This window comes from Anoplophora glabripennis, unplaced genomic scaffold (assembly GCF_000390285.2).
Source record: "Anoplophora glabripennis isolate ALB-LARVAE unplaced genomic scaffold, Agla_2.0 scaffold232, whole genome shotgun sequence".
Classification (NCBI taxonomy): domain Eukaryota; kingdom Metazoa; phylum Arthropoda; class Insecta; order Coleoptera; family Cerambycidae; genus Anoplophora; species Anoplophora glabripennis.
The window spans coordinates 48,384-71,726 of NW_019416462.1; the positions used below are offsets into that span (position 1 = coordinate 48,384).

Consider the following 23,343-nt stretch of genomic DNA (forward strand, 5'->3'; position numbering starts at 1 on the left):
ACAGCACGCGTATAAAATATGAAATGGTCATTGGTCATTATTAGAAATGAAATTATCACGTGTGATTTAGGTAGGTATTCGTTTCTTTAATTTACCATAACATTTCACAATTATACACGTTCAAGGACAGAAAAACCTATAGCAGTTACAGTTAGACGTTTTAAATTATTATTAATATATCGTCTACGATACTAAGGCTAAGGCCATTATTTTACAATGAAATATTAATTTTTATTGCTGAACGTTTTATAGTACATTTTACATATTATGTATACCTACCTATATTTTATAAATTATTTTGAATTCCATAATAATGATTTCTAAAATGTTTTGTTTCAAAATGGATTTTATATTTATGTTCTTTACTTGCATCATTTGAAGGAAGCAGATTTAGAAATTCATCTACTGAACACTTCACGTTTTAACAAAAATGTTAATTTTTTTACTCATTCTTTAAAAAAAAATACTAATCAAATAATAAACAGATAGTTTTTTCAAGAAAAATTTATTTAATGCGTAACTTTTTCCATTGTAGAAAATTAATAACCATCGATTGCCCCCCCCCCCCTGGTTGATTTTGTAAGTAAACAAAGATAATTTGTCAGAAAGTTACACAAGTTTTTTAGACTAATTATCCTTGTGTTCATCAGTTATTGTAGAACTATTACAAAATTTATAAGAGTACATTAGAGTACTATATCCTTGGGCATATACAATACAAACAACAAACAAGTATTATTAAAAAATCAATTAGGATATTATAATTATGAGCGGTATGAGCGGTTATGTTCCCCACCACTACAATCAACTCCCACCTCATAAATTCATATCTTTTTTTTAAATACATTAACACAGTAATTTGTTTTTAGTGTCTTCTTTTTTATTTTCCAATGCACCTATGCACTGTTCTAAGTAGTATTCAGATAATATAAAGGACAAGAGCGAACCAAGGAAGAGGGTCAGTGTCAGTCTAATTGTTGACATTGCCCACAGTTTTAGGGAAGTTAGGCCGCCCTCGCCCAGAGGGCAGTGTGATCAACGTCGTCAGATCTACGAAAGCCTCCAGTCTCCAGTATTATGCTCTAAGGAGGGCATCGATCGCAACGCCCTCTGGATCCTGACGGCCTACCTACAAAACTTCAAACGTCAAAATTTGTGGACAAACGTCAGCCCTTACTTGCTAGCTTATAAAAGCAATGCAATTAGCACAGGCAGTTCATTTCTATTATTATACTAATTGTAAGTATTAAACTCATGATTTTTTTTAATTTCTTTGATGTAACCACTCTTCAATATTCTATCTGTTTCTAAAGTTTTACAAAAAAATTGAACCACCCTGTATAATAAAATATAAAACTAATAAACAAACAAATACTAAAGAAATTAAGTTACGATAATGGCTCTATAATTATTTTTTAAATATATTAGATCGTATTATGACAATGATAAACGAAGAAAAAATACAGGTATTAAAGCCGTAATTCCATCACGTGATGGCAAAAAATGCAACTATTCGAGTATTTTACAAATACAGGAAAAAATAATATAAAAATATTGGAAACATATTAGTAGAATTAGGTGGAGATAAGACTTAAACGCAAAGCCACATTTACACTGAACGGTTAGCGTTGGAAATATTTTATTGTTCACAACTTACTGTACCTACCACAGTTTAAAACTGCTGATACCACCTCATTATCGCTTCTCATGGTTTTCCCTGCTGTACAAGCAAAAAATGAGCTAACTTCCGGTATATCTGAATTCCACACTAATCTGTGATCTCCAGTTCGTAATTGTAAATTATAAAATAATTGTCATTACACGTTAATGTTAATGCATTTCTGTTGTCTCGAAATCCTACATAAATCCGCATACAATTTTAGTAAGTGGAACTTAAGTAATTAACAAGGGCAGTATATCAAAGTAAAAGAGGGGAGTGGTGAAAGTTAAAATAGAAAAAATTAACCTAACAGCAACAGGAGAGGTTAGAGGCAATTAGAGTAACAGCGAAATTAAAAAAACGCATTCAAACTGCTTTAAGGCAAAGCTAGAGGCGAAGGTATGGTTTGCTGGTATCATTAAGAAAATTAAATTAAGGTCTTGTCAACTGTCTGAATGGGTTGATAGAAATGAGGTTTTCAAACTGCGCTGATAAAAATTGTGAAAATTCGCAAACGATTTTTCCATATTTGCAGGTAATCGTTTTTGTAATAAATTGAAAATACATGATATACAGGGTGTAACTAAATAAGTGTAAAACATTTAAGGGGGTGATTCCTCATCGAAAAAAAGATAGGATCTTTCATATAAAGAAACTTCATTGGAGCATCCCTTGTTAAGATGCAGCCCCTTAAAGGGGGTACATAAAATTTGTTTAACAATTTTTTTCACAAGCACTAAACAAGTTACAATATTGAAATTAACCTGACATTTTCTACTACCAAAAAGACACTTAGCCAGTAATTTATTTGGTTTACCCCATGGTTGTAAGGGGTGGAAAACGCAACCCCTAAAATTTATTTCCAACGTAATTTTTTGTCTTATTATTTTTTTACCATTTAAAAATTTATTTCCGATAGCCTGTTTCATTCTAAAAAAAAATGTCTCTTGAATTTTTTGCCCAAATTAAACCAGTTCGCAGCAAAAAATTATTTTACGAACAAGATACATATCGCCATAAAACGAAAATACGAAACTAATTTATCTAGTAGGCCGCCATTAGCGATACTGACAATTAAATTGGAATCAAGCTGTCAGTTTGTAAATTTTTGAAATTGAAGTAATACTAATTGTGTATTGTTCTGTTCTTAATTTGTTACTTTAATAATTCACTTGTTATTAAAATGGCATACACAAATGAGGAAATGGCTGATATGCATTACGTTTACGGTCTGTCGCAGGGGAATGGGTTAGAAGCTTCTACAAGATATGCTGAAATGTATCCTCAACGGCAGCATCCTTCACATAGAATATTTGTCTGACTTCATCAACGATTACGTGAATATGGTTCATTCAACAAAAGAACGCAGGATTGTGGTCGCCATCGAGAAGTAAGAACACCACAGCTTGAGGCAGCAGTACTTAATTTGATAGAAGAACAACCTACTACCAGTACTAGAAAGATTGCTTTCCAGCTAAATGTTGATCATATGACGGTATTTCGAATTTTAAAGGAACATCTCTTATACCCTTACCATCTGCAACGAGTACAGGCACTGTTACCGCGAGACTTTCCGAACCGTCTTGAATTTTGCAATTGGATGCTGGAAATGATTAGAAGAAATCGTGACTTTCTGAAGACGATCGAATTCACAGACGAATGTAGTTTTTCTCGGGACAAGATTATTAATTTTCATAATTACCACATATGGGCTGATGAAAACCATCACGCTATTGTCGAAACTAACCATCAAGAACAGTTTTCTCTTAAGGTGTGGGTCGGAGTTATTGGGGATTATTTAATTGGGCCTCATTTTCTACCTCCTCGATTAAATGGTGAGGCATACGTTCAATTTTTAAGAAAAGTGCATCCCCCCGTACTGCTGGAGGAAGTTCCTTTGGGCGTCAGAAGGGATATGGTTTTTATGCATGATGGGGCTCCCGCCCATTTTAGTCAAGTAGCACGTCAGCATTTAACTGAAACATATGCAAATCAGTGGATAGGTCGAGGAGGACCACAGAATTGGCCCGCTCGATCCCCGGATCTCAATCCTCTGGATTTGTCTACTTGGGGCCATTTGCAGCATTTGGTTTATCGTACTCCTGTTCGCGATGTAGAGGACTTAAGAAACCGCATTATCGATGCGTGCAGGGTAATTAGAGAGACTCCAGGAATATTTGAGCGAATACGTGGCTCAATGCGCCGACGTCTAGACGCATGCGTAATGTCTGAAGGTAGACATATTGAACATTTACTATGATTTCTACATGTTGTATGTTTTGTTATTATTAAATTAGTTTTGATTATTCCCCTTTAATCATTTAATGCAGGTAGTAACTACAAAATAACAGTAAATCCAGTCCGCATTTATGACGATGTATCTCTGTAGTTGTTCGTAAAATAATTTTTTACTGCGAACTGGTTTAATTTGGGCAAAAAATTCAAGAGACATTTTTTTTTAGAATGAAACAGGCTATCGGAAATAATTTTTTAAATGGTAAAAAAATAATAAGACAAAAAATTACGTTGGAAATAAATTTTAGGGGTTGCGTTTTCCACCCCTTACTACCATGGGGTAAACCAAATAAATTACTGGCTAAGTGTCTTTTTGGTAGTAGAAAATGTCAGGTTAATTTCAATATTGTAACTTGTTTAGTGCTTGTGAAAAAAATTGTTAAACAAATTTTATGTACCCCCTTTAAGGGGCTGTATCTTAACAAGGGATGCTCCAATGAAGTTTCTTTATATGAAAGATCCTATCTTTTTTTCGATGAGGAATCACCCCCTTAAATGTTTTACACTTATTTAGTTACACCCTGTATTGTTTAGAATTACACATTTGAGCGTATATTTTCTTTTTGCGACGTATTTTTACCTTTTACGTTGTAATTTCACATTATTTTTAAGATGTATTAGTCCCAATCCTTTATGTATCTTTCCTATATTAATATTCGAATATAAATGTGAATTTATACGACCTAATTTCGATTAATCAAATTAATCATGTGATCATCCGGTGAGTGTTACCGCGCGTGTGTAGAGAATTGTGCTAGTCGTTCAGTAGGCATGTTTACATTCATTTGTAGCGTAATATTATAACATAACATTGTGTTTTAACTACCTAAATATAATTTTATACATAAATAATGAGGTAAGTAAATATGACTTTGTGTTAATTATATAAATCTTTTGGTATATCTTCATTTAAAGTTATTGAAGAGTATGAGAAGCATCAGTAATAAAATAATCGTATTGAACTTTGCGACAGACGTCCAGATTGTAGCTTACTATTTAAGATCTATTTTACTTATTGTTTTACTTACACTATATTTTGTTGTCAGCTTAATATTCTCAAGAAGTGGCCATTGCTCTAGAAATGATTCAAAGATTCCACCTCAAAATACATCTGGATGCGAGAACGAGAACTATGGCAAAAATTATCATCCAGAAAAATGAAAAAAGAAACCGTAGTTAAATTTTTCCTAGAAAATACCTGAAGTATGTTTTCCCTTATAGTTAATTATTTTAAATTAGAAGTCAACTGTATGGAAGAAAATGTATCTCATTTGTGATAGATAAGTACATATTATTTATTTAATTGGTCCTCATAATTAAAGAAGTCTAAAATTAATGCAAGCTTTATACTGTTTTCGAGAGTATGAGAACATATTTGCTAGATTATTTTTAAATTTAAATATTGGAAAACAAAGACTCACTAAAAAAGGTGTCCTTTAAATAAGTATGGAGTTTTTTTTACAGATTGCTTTATATACAGTGCGGAATTTATCCAAAAAAAATTGGAATCTTACAAATATAATTTTGTAAAAAAATCAAAAAGGGCAGTTCGAAAATGATTTAAAAATACACTTCTGCATGGCACTGGAAACTGGTCCACTGTAAAACCTGACCTAACACAAGGCGAAGTGTAATAAAAAACGGACAAAAACTTGAAAGAATTTCGCAAGGAAAGAAATAAATAGAATCTTATAATACCTATTTTATATCAGGAAATTCAACTGCTTTTGCCGCTACTGTCATTATTAATTAATGGAATTAATTTGTGGTTTTATTTAATAAAATAATTTTGACATACCTGATGTTACAACAACTGTAAAAAATTTTATTCACCGACATGTAAACACATCTGGACCCGTCTTACACAGTTTCTACGAACTGACACAAATGTTGCCTTGTTTCACCATAACACAAATGCTTCACCATAAGTCCGAGTTGCTATATACGTAAGCCATTATTGACATTAACTACTAAAAAACTATTGTAAATACTATCGCAACGACGTTAATACTAACTGCCCATAGTTATTTCTAGGCTTCTCGAGTGCTCAAATTTGAAACAAATTCCGATCAAATTTTTTCAGGATATTCAGATTACAGATATAATAAATTTCGATAATATTACGCTGATCTTCATTTTCAACTTCTGCCAAAACGAAAATGTTTTTGAACATTTACTGAAACTTTTTAAAGAATAATATTCAGTTGGCGTTTTGGCTGTTCATATACATTTTTAAGAATTAACTTGTCATAATAAAATTAAAATTGTAATGTTTTAATTTTGACGCAATAATTTATTGAGTTATGTATGAGCAAGTGATGGTAATAGTTAATAATAATAAATGTTTTATTGTAACGCGTGGTGGTAATAGTTTAAATGACTAGATAGATTTCACAGGGTCTAACGACACTTACAGTGTACGATAATTCAATAAATAAAGAAAATTTAGATAAATTTGGAACAAATACACTGAAGATGAATTTTTCGAGACAAAACTTTTGAATCTGGTTCGGGCTGAGGCAATATAGTATTGGGGGTCATGAAGGCAAAAAATTTAATAAAATTTCTAGGGTCGTATTTAAAAAAATGAAGTTGATGATGGTCTAGGAGAGACGAAACGTTACATACAAAAATTGATTATGCCATTCGATAGAGGGCAAAAAGTGGCCACGAGAAAATGTAGTTTTTTTTCAATATCACCTCAAACAAGGCTGAAATTAAACAAAAACGGATTTCCAAAATTTCGGCTTTTTGGACATATTTCGAAAACTAATCATGTTAGCCTTGATTTTTTAGAGGCATAATGTTGGTCCCCTGATTACGCAACTTTGCCCCCATTTAAGCTACTTCGTACCTCTTACCGTTTCCGAGATCCCTGTAGTGAGAAGCGAATTTGTAACAGCCTGTTGTAGAATGATATCAAAAAAGTAACTCGAAAGAAGTGACGCTAAGATGGCAAATTGCAAAGAAGTGGCAAATTTACTTGTTTTTTTCACTTTTTTACTGCCCTCGAAAATAAAGACGACTTATAGGAGAATTAGTCATTTTATGTTGTAGGCAATTAAATTACCTACAATTAAAGGTATCTAAAGTAATATTTCACCAATTCGTTAACTGTAAAATAACGGTTGAACGTGGAAAAATCAGTTTTCGAAAATTGTGCATTATTATTGCAAAAACTGGATGGATGAAATTTATGGAAATGACGGTCAATCCAAAGAACAACATGTGTGCAAAAGACCGATTCGATTGACCGTGAAATTGTTGATATTTGTTAATTTATTTCGTTCGTTTTTTGGCAACTAATAATTGCTTAATTGCTTAACGTTAATTTTAGAAGTTAATATCGTGGATATAGGTCCTAATTGATTTAAAGAAACGTATCGAAAAAGAAAAATTTCAAAAAGTTGAAAATAAGTAGCCCTTTGCAACTAACTAAAATTTTACATTAATAGTTCATGTAATAAACGCACTAGCAGCTGTAAAAAACGTTAATGAACAGCTATCCGCAACACTTGAATGGTAACTATCGTTAAAACCATACTTTGTTTCTCGTCAATTTTTATCGCATTTGCTCCGCTACAATTTTTTATTGTTATCAATTTTAAGCATATACGAGTATGTACAATATACGTATATGCATGTAAAGTGCGTTCCAAAGTAAACAGGACTTTTCAAAAATACGTATTTCTAATGAGGCCATCTAGTGGCAATTATATGCGTCGTTATTGCGTTTGAACTGAAGTGACAGTATGTTTGTGTCATCAGTACAAAAATGAGCCTCGAACAAAGAGCTAATATTAAGTTTTATTTTAAACTTGGTAAAGCTTTTACCGACACGATTCAATTGATGAAGCAAATTTATGGTGCTGATTGTTTATCCCGTGGCAGAGTTCATGAGTGGTATACGCGGTTTAAAAACGGTTGTGAGGCCTTAAATGATGAGCAACATATTGGCCAACCGAAATCCGTGATCACGCAGATTCCATCAAAATCTTCGTTGAAATTCATGAAATTGGAATTGGGCATCTCAAAACATCAATTTGGGTCGAACATTTAGGCTACCCAAAGGTGTGTGCACGTTTTGTTCCGCACCCGTTGACTGACGAGAAAAATTGCTCAGAACTCACCATTCAAGTCCATCATCAAGGAGGCCAAAAAGACAAAAACTGCCTTTACAACATTGTGACTGGTGATGAAACATGGTGATCCAGAATCCAAGCGCCAAAATGCCGAGTGGAAGGCGCCAGATGATTCAAAACCCAAAAAATCTCATTCGGAGAAGTCAAAAGTGAAGACAATGTTGATTGGTTTTTATGATTCCAAGGTAATTGCCCACAAAAAGTTCCTTCCACTGAGCCAAACCGTTACACACACACTCATACATAGCATCACACCTAAATGGAAGTGAATGAAGTGATGTTCACATTATTGTTTCAGCTCTGGCATTTATACGAGAAACCAGTGACCATCAAAATGTAATAGTAGGTAAGGTACTCAAAATACATAGTGCTTTCGAAAAGTAACGAATAAATTCATTATTTTTTAAATTGAGAAGTTTTCGAAAAAATCCCCTGGCGTCGATTTTGTTTTTAAAAAAGGCACTTTTGACATACGACCCATATTTGTGACGTCATCGTTGTTCGAGATATGACGTCATCGACAATTTTTTTAAATAGCAACCCCCAATTTTGACCATGCCATTTGAAAGAGCGTGTCATTCGACATACGCATCATGAAAAATTAGGGTGTTATATAACAAAAATTTAAAAAAAATAATGTTTGAAGATTTTAAAATTTAATTTTCATAATACTGAAAATGATAATGATTATGTAAAAATCGACTAAATTAAATGTTCAAATTATGCACCGTTGGCTGCCTGACAGTAGCCAAGACGATTAATAAATTGGACATTATCAATACCTTCAGGAGGTATACGATGTATCTCGTAACGAATTCTTGCATTTAAATCTTCTAAATTGTTGGATAGGGAGAAGGGGGCCGATTGAGTGGCCAGCCAGATCGCCTGATTTGACACCCCTAGATTATTTCTTGTGGGGATACTTAAAAAGCAAAGTATACGTTACTAGACCGGTTAATTTAGAAAATTTAAAAGCAAGAATTCGTCACGAGATACATCGTATACCTCCTGAAGTTATTGATAATGTCCAAAACGAATTTATTAATCGTCTTGGCTATTGTCAGGCAGCCAACGGTGCACAATTTGAACACCTAATTTAGTTGATTTTTACATAATCATAATCATTTTCAGTATTGTGAAAATTAAATTTTAAAATCTTCAAACATTATTTTCTTGAAATTTTTGTTATGTAACACCATAACGTTTCATGTTGTGTATGTAGAATGACACGCTCTTTCAAATGGCATGGTCAAAATTGGGGGTTGCTATTTAAAAAAATTGTCGATGACGTCATATCTCGAACAACGATGACGTCACAAATATGGGTCGTATGTCAAAAAGTGCCTTTTTTAGAAACAAAATCGACGTGTAAGGGATTTTTTTTGAAAACTTCTCAATTTAAAAAATAATGAATTTATTCCTTACTTTTCGGAAGCACTGTATAATAAATTCAATTTGGTAACTTATAAAAGCAAAAAAATGAGTTGTAATTTTTTTTAGTGACTGGATACTGTAATTCATCCGTACGATTAGAATTTACTACGGATATTAATCGTAAACGTAGTATGAATGAATTCTGAAATCGGCTTGACGCGATAGTACAGCTGTCTCTAGTGACCTTTCTGTACTGTGCTTTGGTCTTCAAAACTAACAGGTTGACTGGAATTCGGACTTACCTATAGTGTGTGTCCTACTGCTCCTAAATGAAGACCTGCCCACCATGATTGGGTAAATAAATGATTAAATTGGAGACAGGTACGATAAAATGGATATGACAGACATAAGGCCACTTAATTATACGATCAGGTAATAAAATAAGGCCCCGATAGTCTTAAAAGCTACGACTAAGTCTACTATAATACAATACAGGCTCAAAAAGGTACAGTAAAAAACTATAAAAACTTCATTTACTTATATCGATATTGCAGAGGTAGAAAAAAATCAGTGGACTAAATAGTTTTTTTTTCCTTTTCGCAAAACCCGAATATTTGCGCTACTATATTAAGTACGGCGTGTCTGTATGCGGGAGGAGGGTGTTCGGGTAGAGGGGCGTGGGGGTGAGGGGCTTGGTCTGCCAGTGGCGCAATCGGGGGCGGCGTTGACGGTGGCGGGCGACTGGGGAGTACAGGAGGCGAGCATGGGTGCCGGCCGATCCAGATATCCCGGCCATGAACCGTTCTGAAACAAACACCATAAATTATTATTATTATTATTATTATTAGGTATTATTGTTACATTAGGGCAGAGCAAATTATAACCTAAAAAAGAGAGAAAATAAAATATACATGAGATTTGCAATGGCGTGCAATAGTGTTGACTTATCCTTTCATATAATGTTAGTTACTTTGAAAACAGATATGCATTTAGTTTTTTCTCAGAAGCGTTCATGATGGTGTACTAACAACACAACGACAACACAGCCCCACAAAAAAGTTCTGTACTAGAGACATGAGTACATAGATCTTGTGTATTTTTTGATACTGAATCCGAATCCGAACCCAAAAACGATCTACCAGGGTATTTTTTAGTAAAATGCTATATCCCCTAAAATAGGGTGAAATAAGGTATCCTCTAAAATAGGATAAGGATAAGGTAAAGCTTTATAATGAAAAGCAACAATATGTAAATACTTTGAGAAAACATTTTAAAATAATATTCTGAGCATTGGAAAGAAATATATTCAAATTAAATCCACACTCATCCCTACGAAGGGAAGGGGTTAATTCCACACCTAAGATCAAATAATGACTGTTAGCGCAAAACAATGTGAAAAACCAAAGCCTTGTATTTTATACTATCAAATATATAGGTTATATAGGTTGATAGACAGCATACTAAAAAATATAATACAACTTACGCCTCAAAGGGTTGGAACCACTTATAGTCCAGAGTTCCACTTGCCCCTTTAAGTCGCACATTTTTCTATTCAAAATTTTTGCTCCCTGATTTGATATATCTATCTGAATAAGGTTGATTTATAAGTGTTAGGTTAGTTAAGTTTCTAATATGCCAACACCATTTGTTTAGTCTAAATAATGACATACAATGCGACACAAAGAAGTTATAGTTATTTTAATCCAGGTACAATACTGTATGTGGCGCCCTCTAACATTAAACAAAAACCTAAGTAAATACATGATATATATTTGATAATTAATATAATGGAAACGTTTGGAAGAATATACCTTGAATCCTAAAGTGAGATACCCATTTATTTGTTTTTTTTTATTGACAGAACAGTAATTTGATATTTGTTTCATATACCCTCTTTCTTTTTTCTGGCGAATAACCCGGTTGTTGTCGAGATAAACTGCTTTGTGATGACCCATGTATAAAAGATACCGACAATAACATTTATTTTACAGTGGTTTTTTCCTAAAGTTTTTATTTTTGTTTTCTTTTAAGATCTAAAATATTTTGTAATGAAATGATCTTGTAATTATTTCATCTAAATGCCTATTTTAACCAATCTATAACAGACCAGTGACCACTAGGTTTTAAATGAAGTTCCTGTTGAAACAGATTAACTATAAAGTTGTATGAACTAGATAACTAGAATCAAACGTTGTGAATCTTGAGGGTTTTATTTATTACAAATTCGAGGGAAGGTTTCTACGTTTAGCGAATAAACGTTTTCTCCCCACTCGTATGCCACGGGCCTTCGGTGGACTAATTTTATTTTTGTGCCCTGTAAACACATGTAACGATTTATGTCTTTAATTAAAGATTGACGACTTAACGACACCACCTGTAAAACCCCGTGTTTGGATCGTAAAACTATAATTTACTATTCTAAATAATGGAAAAGCCGATTAATGGAAAAATCAAGGTTAGTAGGTGATGTAAATCGGTAAATTGTCTCTCTGTTAACGATTTTTAATAATAATACTGTTCCATATAATCAAATTTATACGTAGGAAAGCGTAAAAATAAATAGTCGATAGAATTTATAAAAAAAATCTCAAGGAAATTATTGACGACCTAGCTATAGCTCTAAAGTTTTTCGAAATGTCAAACAAACAGTAGAGTTGGGTGTCGCGAAAATACGGTAGTATTTAGCAATCAAGAAAATATTTAATAATGTAAATACATATATAGGGTGTGGCGTGTATAATATATAAAAATTAAACTACAGCTTCCTGATGATATTTGTAATAGAAAAGTCTTATACGAAAAAGTTCTATCTTCGCGTTTTTTTTTTGTAAATTAAAGTTCATTTATTCAAGGCCGACTCTGTGTTATTTATTAAAAACTTTGGAAATGTTTTTATGCGATCCGAGATGCAACCTTATAATAATATATAATAACTTATTATTTACGTCGGTATAATCTAATACTAGTCTAATACTAAAAGAAGGTTAGGTTACATTGTCAAAAAAATGTGTGCAGTCAACTGATTTTGTATTTGTATTGAATTCATTATTCATTTAATTATGTATTAAATATTAAGCATCGTCCATCAGTGTTAAAAAGTGAAAGATTATAGACAAAAGTTTTTATTTTGTAATTCCACGACAGTGACTGTAACTAGTAAAAAATAAGAATAGCGTGCAAATTACATTATAAACGAGATTCTTATTTCTTACTTTGCTTAATTTTTTAGTTTTACAATGAACCGAGAAAACAATGCATTTACTCGAACGTGTCGATATGGTGTTAGTGTATGGTGCAGCCGGGGAATATGCGCTCGCGGCGACTAGGTTGTACCGGGAACGAAGGCCGTAGCGTCACCCCCCATGTGCAAATACAATCCTACAGTGCGTTCAGCGACTGTGAGATACGGGAAGTGTTATTCCCGAGGAGAAGGATGTGATCAACAAGTGAACCTTAATGTTGAAGCTGCAGTGTTGGAAAATCTTGACGAAGAACCCACAATTAGTACTCGACGACTCGCACAGCAAGTAGGAACCTCATCTCGTACCGTACACAGCATCTTAAGGCGCCAGCTGTTGCACCCCTATCATCTGCAACCAGTTCAACAGATTTTATCCCCGGATTGTGATCAACGAATGCGTTTTTGCACATGGTTTTTATGTTAATGTGCCAATCAAGTGGACTTTTCTGCTTATGTTTGTGTAACAGATGAGGCGACATTTACCCGTGATAATGTGGATTTCCATAATATGCACATATAGGCCGATGAAAATCATTACGCGATTAGGGAAACTCATTTTCAACATCGGTTCTCGATAAATGTTTGGGCTGGCATAATAGGCGATGTATTTGTGGGTCCCTATTTTTTTGAAGGACGCATAATTGGACCAACATATGCTGACTTTTTGGAAAACCGGTTGCCTGAATTATTGGACGATGTGGCATTACAAGTTCGGACACGCATGTTTTATCTTCAATATGGGGCTCCTCCACACAGTACACCAGAAGTAGGTAACGACACTTTTGAATGAATTGTTTCCTTAGCGATGGATTGAACGCTTTGGTCCCGTGCCGTGGCCACCTAGGTCACCAGATCTAACTCCAATGGACTTTTATCTTTGGAGTCACTTGAAATCATTGGTTTACAATACTTCAATTGCTACGGTGGAAGAATTGCGAAACCGTATACTTGAAGCTGCTGACACAATTAGGGGAATACCTGAAATATGGAAAAATATTCGCCAAAATTGGGTGCTCGGTGTCATGCCTGTATCCGCGCTAATGGGGATCAATTTCAATTTCAAGTTCAAGTTCAAGTTCAAGTTTGATTTCATTTTGATCCATATTTTAATGAAGTTTGTTTAGTGCACGCAGTTGGCAACTACATATGCTTACGGATGTGGTTTTATTTGCGAACTCTTGCAGCAACAACAATGCATTTAAGATAATAATTACTATTAATTATTATAATAAGAAAATATAAGTTTTTTTAATATCTATTTTTCTTAGTTTGTACTTTTGCATTGAAAAATTACCCAAAAATTGAGAAGTATCTTTCTATCTTTCGACGACGATTTGTTTACGCGGTTGGTCTACAGCACGTAACTCATCTTACAGCACAAGGACAGGACCGTTCCAGAGAAAATATTTTGATCCATAATTGAAATTTAATTTACGAAAAAACAAACAAAACGCAAAAATAGAACTTTTTCGTATAAGACTTTTCTATTTCGAATATCATCAGGAAGCTGTAGTTTAATTCTTATAGATTATACACGCCACACCCTGTATAGAAGCGTGAGAACTAATACAACGAGGCTAGTCGTCTGATAATATATTCTTGATTAACATACAAAGTTAGATGTGTCTCATATTTAAAAATTATTATCTTCATAAAGTAGAAAATAATTACCTGTCACTATTATTATAAATATAAAATATTGCCAACATTGCAGGGCTGGTACTGGTAACGAATAATCCCTAAATGTCGCGTCATCGATATTAATGATTCGTTTTCAGTGAACAATGACAAACCGTTACGTATGCGCTCAAGATATGCGATCGCTGATTGGTTGAAGCTACAAATAGTATTGTCTACAATTCAACACCATTAACGCCAATGGATAGGAATTAATTACGCAACATCCGTACGATAACTGTGCAACAGTATACTAAAGTGACGTGAACGTTAAAAGCATTCTGACGCAGCGATTGACCCGCTTGGCACGCCATTGAATTGCGGTTCTCTCTGACAGCCTTACTGATAACTAATCATAATCTAGATTCGACTAACAACTAACTGAATATTAATTTTTAACGTTTATTAAGCCACTTTCGTCTTATTATTTTGATTAAAATTTTTCATAGATGCAATCTGTCAAATGAAAACAAATCACTTGACCGAAAAAAAATAGTTCAAGATATTAATTTAAACAAATAGGGACATAGTGGTCTATCCTCAATAAATACCTACAATATGAAACATTTAAAATTCTATGAATATATAAAAATATTTAAGTTTATAGATTACATGTTGACGAATAAAATAGGCACCTGTTTTTATGGTTTATTATACTTCCTTAATTTTTAATATCTATAGTATCTATCATAAATTTAGTCTGACTATTTAATCCCGTATAGCTGTTTTACATTGACAATTAATTCATGAATAAATTCACGAAGTTCTTCATGAATTAATTCACGGATTTATTCATAAAGGGTTTGTTTGTACACTGCTACAGACTGCGTGAATTTATTTGAACATAAATCAATTCTACAAGCAAATCAAACAAGCAAATAAATTTCAAAGGACCCCGCACAAAATATATGGAAAAAAAAAACGGTCGAATTGGCTGAAATTTTGCAGTTATAATTTTTAGCATTCAAATCAAAAGTCTCAGTGGGCCCAAAGACCGGTTATGCATAGTTTCAAAGATATTGGGCCTCAAAGAGGGCCTTTTAGGTGGGATGACTCAGTAAGTCTGAATAATTATTCACAAACGATCTTGAAACAATCTCTAAGTCTAAGGGCCAAGCGAAACCCATATTCGGATTCAGCGATCACAAAAACTTGTACATGTTTCTTTACCGATTTTCCTAATCATTTATTCCTGGTTTGACCATGAAATGACCTCTAGGTGACCTTGAAGAGTCATGCGAGACCCATATTCGGGTTCAGCAACCCCAAAAACCTTAGTATACCTCATCAAGTATGGTAATGAAATGTTGGTCTGCAAATAATTATTCAGACTTACTGAGTCATCCCTCCTAAAAGGCCCAATATCTCGGAAACTATGCATAACCGGTTTTTGGGCCCATTGAGACTTTTGATCAGAATGCTAAAAACTATAACTCTGCGAAATTTCAGCCAATTCGATAGGAATTTTTTTCCATATATTTTGTGCGGGGTCCTTTCATTCAAAAAAATTTCTTATCTTTTCAATATACGTGATGGTACATACAACAGCGGTACCGCTTTGACACTGCATCTAAATAGAGTTTTGTAAGCAACAGATCAGTAAAGACAATACAAAAGCAGTATGACGCCACACAATGATTTATATATGTCAATAACATAACCTCAATAGTGATCTGAGGTTGAAGATTTGTTGGGTTGGTACTTCTGAATTTCAAAAAGAAATTCACGAAAATTAGAACATGTTCTAATTCGTGAAGAACTTCATGAATTCATTCATGAAGTTATTTGACTGCAGATTTGGAGCATTACACTTGTCCAATTTCTTCAAACATGAATTAAATCATGAATAAATTCGCAATGTAAAACAGCTAATCAGAATTGAAGATTTATTCGACTAGTGACCATTTACGCGATCCGGACGATAATATGAAACAGCTTATATTGACTTCAAAAAGTGTTGCACTGAAAAGAAAATTAAGGAAACATCTGAAGATGTATTACTGACTTACTTTGAATTCAAGGCAATGCAAGTAAAACATCGAACATTATGGTCAATTTACATTATGTTAAAAATATATTGAACGTTAAAGAAAATTTGGAACACACCTAGAAATATCTTCGTATCTGTGGGCGGTATAAGAGCTGTCGCGAGATTACCTATAGTGCTTTTACGTCACCAACAAACTTATATACAAAGAAACAGCGTAGATTGCATGTTTGGCACGCCCAAACAGCTCTACCACCAAAAAAAAATAAATCAAGTCGGAACCGATTTCCCATATCTGCTAAATATTCCTGAAATAATACCAGAGCTAAATCAAGTCAAACAGGGGAGGTCTAAATCAAGCAAGCCAAAACCCGGCGTGCATGTGGCACACGCACATCCGTCAAAAATTACGTGGCCGCCGATATGCCATTATGAGTTATGCCCCGGCATAGCAAAGCGCCAGTTGCGGGCCGAGGTCTTGACCTTCTCGTACAGGCCGATCGGAATCGCCCCCGTCGGATCAATGGGGCATGTGAGGCGGCGTGCACTTAGGCCTTGGCCATGGGGTTATCGTAGCGGATTTTGCATACGTTTAACGGGAACACGTGAGGATCGGTGGGTGGATTCGTAAACACGTTGAGGTCATTCTGTGTTGAAAAACAACCGTGGTCTTTCGTCGAACTTTGGAAAAACTCGTCACCCCTGAGAGTAGACTTTTACTCAAATTTTAACGAGTTAGTTAACGTATTTGTCGATTATTTTACAGAAAAAGCGTCGCAGAGTTCGCAAACTGACTTAGCAAACTGTCCTTATAGATATTTACCAAAAAAACTGTGTATCACATTATAATTAAGAATTGGTAGTCGATATGAAAGTGGCTTACAAGTCAAAAATGTCATAATGATTTTCTAAATAAAAATATTAAATTAACTAATTTCAATAAACCTTTTTATCAATGAACTTTATTTCAACGGAATATGGTCTATACTTATCCAAAAATATTGATATAATTTATTAAACTTTGACATTGTGAATCTTAAGAAAGAAGCGTCTAAATTAATAATCGCATAACCCTCATTATTTTTGCCCCAAGAATCTTGGTTAGCTTTGTTTTGTATATGAATATAATGGATAGGGTGATGCAAAATAATTTTTTGAACAAAAAGCGTGTAATGCATCAGTTTTGCGTATAAAATAGTAAAACAAAGCTGTATTTTACATTGTCGAGGATTTACACTTAAGACATCGCGGCCCCACGTTTGGCGCCATATCATGGATTTAGGTTGTATCCCTCGGCGGTATGTTAATGTGGCCTTGAACCTCCATACTTCCGTTACTGGGTGGTACCTGGGTCCTCGTTCATGGTAGAAGCAACGGACGCCTTCCTCCATTGATGACAAGTTGCTTGGTCTTGGGATTAATGGACTACGCTCTAATATTTGTACCTCAAACGAACTTACACACTTCGAAATGCTATTGTTCTTTGTTTTTGTGTGACGCTTTGGACTGGGCCTTCTTTTAATGCACTGTACTTTTTGTTTATTAGCACTGGCGGATTTATAAATCTGGTGTTTTTTTTACCACTGTCTTTTCGTTTGGTTGGAGCACTAAATGTTTTTAAATTCTCCTGAGAGTACCTGATTTGGAAGTTTTAAGAGTTTGTACTGTGAAACCTTCTTAAAGTACCTGGTATGGAAGCCTTAGGAGCTTGTATTTGTTAGGCCTCCGTAGACTGCCATGTATGGAAACTTTATAGGAGCTTGTATTTTTTAGAATTTTTTGTGAGTTTTTAACTCGGTTTTAAATTTGAAAAAATTGTGAGATTTATTAAAATTTTTGATTAAATACAATAAGTGAAAGCAGTAATAATATCTGCAAAAGGAAAAATTTGGAACGTACTAATATACAGGCCAAATATTCGTCATTGGTTAATAAGCTGCAGGGTACTCGGGTTGACATTCGAACCCACTCCACGTTGGGTCCGCAAGGGTCCCGCAGTGGTGTCCCAATTGATTTTGAGAAATCGGCCTTCTTGAAAAATGCACGTTTTAGGATTGTGGGCGTCCCCGTTGGTCTGAAAATGATTTTGGTTGTTGGCGACCCTAATCAGTCCGAATTTCGTAAAATTTGGTATTATTTCATTTTCCAAAAATCTGGAACTGAGATCGGTAGCATGGTCTGTTAATAACGTCGGATGGTACTTGGGGGCAATCGGGACTTTGGGAAAATTTAGAAACATCGGTGAAATTTTGTTTCTCCGCTTTACACCTTCCGATGTGCGTTGTAGGTCATCTGCGGTTAGTTGTCCATGGTCTTGTACATATCTTGTAACCGTCGATGGCTCTTCGGGATTATTTTATTATTTTGAGAACATGGGTGAAAAATCTAAATTCGCTAGGGTTAAAATATATAACATACACGAATGTTCAACGCTACTGAAAATTAAAAATAAAGCATATTGACTGAATTAAATTGATACAAAATTTATAACGTGTTTGGACGTAGGTACATCCATAAACTGCAAATCTCTAAAGAACTACACAAATGACAAAATGATATTTTTATTTAACTTTAGGTATATCTAAATTTTGTTTAAGATATTCAATTTTGTTTAATTGTTAAACATTTTTTTAATTTTTCTACTCATAATACGACTGCTGCTATTTGTATTTAACTTACAGTATCATAAAATCTCTCGGTTTTAATAAACGCAAATAGAAAACTTTTAGTTCCAATACACTAACGCATATTTTTGTTCCCAGTTTTATCTTTCAATTGGGACCATGTGTTAACGCGAACTTCGGGATATGGAAAACAAATCCTCAGTGTAGACTACATTAAAATTTGTTCTCTATTTTAGGTACATGACACATCACGCTACTATTCATATAAATTTTGTTACATGACAGTAGGTATTTTTTTATCTGATAAGCCTTATCCCGTATTTGCTAGTTATTTGGTGAAAAATTGCTAAACTTCCAAAAAAAATCAGGTACAGGTTTCTATCGACAGTGTTTGGTATTACTCATTTGATAGTTACATGGAAATCCCATATATTTAATTCGCATATAGCTTAGGTTTAATACGAGGGAAAACGAAAAAACAGAACATAAAACAATTTTCTCTAATAGAAATTATTATTATTATATTATTTTTGCTGCTATTAAGTGAGTTATTTTTTAGCTTATTGTTTGTCTATTCACGAAAAAAATTGTTTAACAAAAGTTTGCTGAGTGTAGTGAAGTATAATAAATTTAAGAATAATTATATTCAGGTAAATAAATAAGCGAAATTTAATGTATAAGGGAACTTCAATTGAGGCCATTTTAAAATGAAATGAAATGAAACCTAATAATGTAATAATATATTTGAAATGCGTTTCATTTTTTAAATTCAATCGCAAATTTTTATAGCTTATTTTTCAAATTGTAGTTTTTACATAATAATATACAATATTTTATGGTACAATTTCGATACTTAATGATGTGGAACGTTGTGTAAATAACACATTTTTATTTTTAATTTAATTCAAGCACATAAAGCTAAATCTATTTTAAAAACAAATATATATTTTTGGTGCACCCAACCTTCACGAAAAATTCCTTAAGTTACAATGAGGCGACCCATCCTCGTTTGTTAAATCATATTTATTTATGTAAAGAATTAAACACTGTCTTTTGATAAAATATTTACAGTCTTTAACAAATCGCCGATTGCTTGAAAAAATAAAGTTAACGATTGAAGTTATTTTCTCCAATTTTATAAAAATAAATTTCAACTTTAAGTAGAGTCGTAACCTGTTTATTAATTCAAACATGACTTGTAGACTCTGATTTAAGGAGAATATTGACCAAATCTCACGTAAGTGGAGAACCGTATACCAAAATATTCTATTTCTGCGTTGGACAATCGTGACAGTGTAACACTAATTAACATTAACACACATTTTTTACTTACATAAAACATATTCGCATGTTTTGGCACTATTAGTTGGGTTGGTAGCCCGTTTTTAATTAGGTATGAACTAATTTTACTCTAGAATTGAATAGATTAATATAGAAATGTAAATTCGTCAATGTAACTAACTTAATAACAGGTGTTGAATCACACATGTACGTATCGGTTGCGGTTTAAATCACAAACATAAGAGCAACCCGAGAGCTGAGACGATTAACTACTGTCTTGTTTAGTTTGAACTACCTTCCATATTCCAGGGTGAACCTCACAATGGGCGCCAAATAACTACACTCCCCATCTAGTTCCTAATTACAGGTTTAGGTATATGTCACGCAGATATATTAATTTGGATTTGGAATTGTATTGCTACTGCAATAAAATTCATGTAGAAGCTTGAATTGTTGGTTAAGTATGTAATATATTTGACCTAGAACTGAACTTATTAATTTTTCAATGTAAATAATTCGTCGAAGTTAACTAACTTCATAGCAGAACTGCAACATAGTAGTAGTCTGTAACTGCATATTGCGTATGACTAACGACTTAAAACCATAAGAGAGATCTGAAATAATTAACGAGTGCCTGCACAAGGTGTAACTTAAGTTGCGTTTTAGTTTTTTAGTTTGCCTTACAACCAACAAGAATCGAAATGAACATTAGAGCGGGCTTAAGAGATCTGATAGCGGGTCCGTTCCGACAGAGCCTAGCCCGAGAACAAGAGCAGATCAAAGATTTCTAGCTAAACTTAAAAGAGTGTTACATCATAATTAATTTTATTTTCTAAATACTCAAGAATTTCCTTTCTTAATAACTCTCCAGATATTGAGATATGTAATTATTTAGTTTGATGTGAATATTTTCAGTAAATGTATAAAGGAGCATATATGTTTCGACAATAATCTTTTTTAACTAGATAAAAAAAGTTTAAATTCAAGCTATCCAATTCCCAAGAAAACTTTTTCAAGATATGGATCTTGGATCTAACTATAAAAGTTAGATATTTTTGTATCTGGAATGCGAAATGGTACTGTTGCGTTCACGAATGGAAGTTATTCTGCCGAGCTTATTGTTAGCGAGGCAAAATATCCATTCGAGAATGCAAAAGCATTTCGCGTTCGAGATGCAAACAATATTTTTTCGAAAACTGCAATAAAATAAGACAATTGTCTTATATACAATAATTTAATTTATATTTGAAATAGTTTGAACCGTGTTTGAAGACGGTTTAGGCGCGGTGACTATCAAAACGAATGTAACCTAATAAACAATAAAAATAGTTGTTTGAAAAAGTAGTGTCGGAATTATAGAGGGTGTTTTAAGAAAAATACTTAATATTAACATATGTCCTAAACCTCTTAATTTTTGAGCTACAGGGTGTTACAGTTTTAAGAAAAAATTTACTTTTTTATTATAATTTTTTTATCACTCCAGATATTTTTATGAAATTTTGTACACACCTATTAATCATTAAGGAGCATTGTTTAATGTAAAAAATGTTTTAAAATCTTTGCCAATGACGTCCGTACGAGGTTTGAACTAAACATTTTTGAAGAAAAAAATGGTACGCCACTGCTTTTTCTAAAAACTAAAATTATTTTTAAAATCTCCATTTATTTTACAGCAAATTCGGTCCTTAGACTTACTCTCGTACGACGCACCATTTGCACGTAAAAAAATGAAAACCAAAAAAAGTTTTTTCCCCAAGTTCATTGACTGCTTTTGATATTTTGTTGCCATTTTGTAGACACCCACCATGCGTGGAAACACTTTTTGTGGGGCAAAAATTAATTTTCTACTTTCACAACTGACGTTCACGTAGGCATAATATTAAATGTTTGGATAGAAAAAACGGTAAGCTCATTAAATGCCCCCTTAAAGCAAATGAAATAAAGTGTCATAATGTATTTATTATGTATTTACAGTAGTTGTTGAAAATGTCCTCCACCCACACGTATGCAAGCATCTACTCTTCTTCGCATAGACTGACGTACATTTTCAAAAATTCCTGGGGTGTCTCTTATGGTTTGGCAGCATACTATTGTACGATTTCGTAACTCTTCTTCGGTTTGAATCGGCACTGCGTACACTAAGCTTTTCAGATGACCCCAGAAAAAGTCGTCTAAACTATTAAGGTCGGGAGATCTGGGCGGCCATGACTGCTTTCCTCCGCGGCCTATCCACCGATCGCGATAGTTGTGATTTAAAAATTCACGCACCCGTAAGCTAAAATGTGGAGGCGTACCATCGCGCATTAGCCACATCTGGTTTCTTAATAAAAGAGGAAGGTCTTCAAGCATTGGCGGCAGATCTTCTTCAAGAAAGTGTAAATACGATTGTCCATCTAATCTTCTTGGGAGAAAAAATGGGCCTATCAAATAATCGTCAATAATACCAGCCCAAACATTTATTGAAAACTGTTCTTGATGATTTGATTCAACAATTGCAAAAGGGTTTTCATCCGCCCACAAATGGTTATTATGGAAATTTCGTATTGAGTTTCGAGAAAAACTAGCTTCATCGGTAAAAAGAATGTACCTGTCAAATAACGGATTTTCCAGCAGCTTTTGAAGAAACCACTCACAGAAATTAATGCGCAACGGGAAATCTCTAGGGAGTAATGCCTGGACTCTTTCAATGTGATATGGATATAACAAATTTTCGATAAGAATTTTCCAAACAAGTACGTGTGAAACATTAAATGTTGCCGCGATTTTCCTCGTGCTAGTTTCGGGGTTCTCCTCAATTTCATGTAAAATTCCTTCTTCAAGTTCCGGTGTTCTTACTGTTTCAGGGACTCCTTTAGCACTGTGGTCTACTTTTAAATTTCCGGTTTCGTGAAGACGTCTATGAATCCCAGAAAATGTTCTCGGATCGGGTAGTACGCGATTTGGATACCGCTCTTGGTATATCCTCCTGGCTTCGTATGCATTTCCGTCGGCAACCCCATAAGTAAAATGCATGTCAGCTAATTCACCGATTGTAAAATTTACCATTTTTTATGAGATTTTAC

General features: G+C 33.8%; 1 protein-coding gene across 2 annotated transcripts in view; it reads right to left on the reverse strand.

Annotated features, from left to right (window-relative positions):
* LOC108910603 (phospholipid-transporting ATPase ID) overlaps nucleotides 1-23,343 on the reverse strand; it is a 128,980-nt gene that overhangs the window by 29,576 nt on the left and 76,061 nt on the right. For both annotated transcript variants that reach the window (XM_018715272.1, XM_018715273.2), the window contains exon 2: nucleotides 9,774-10,275. In XM_018715272.1, coding sequence (XP_018570788.1) covers nucleotides 9,774-9,819 — 46 coding nt within the window. In that variant the 5' untranslated portion in view covers nucleotides 9,820-10,275. The remainder of the gene's footprint in view (nucleotides 1-9,773; nucleotides 10,276-23,343) is intronic.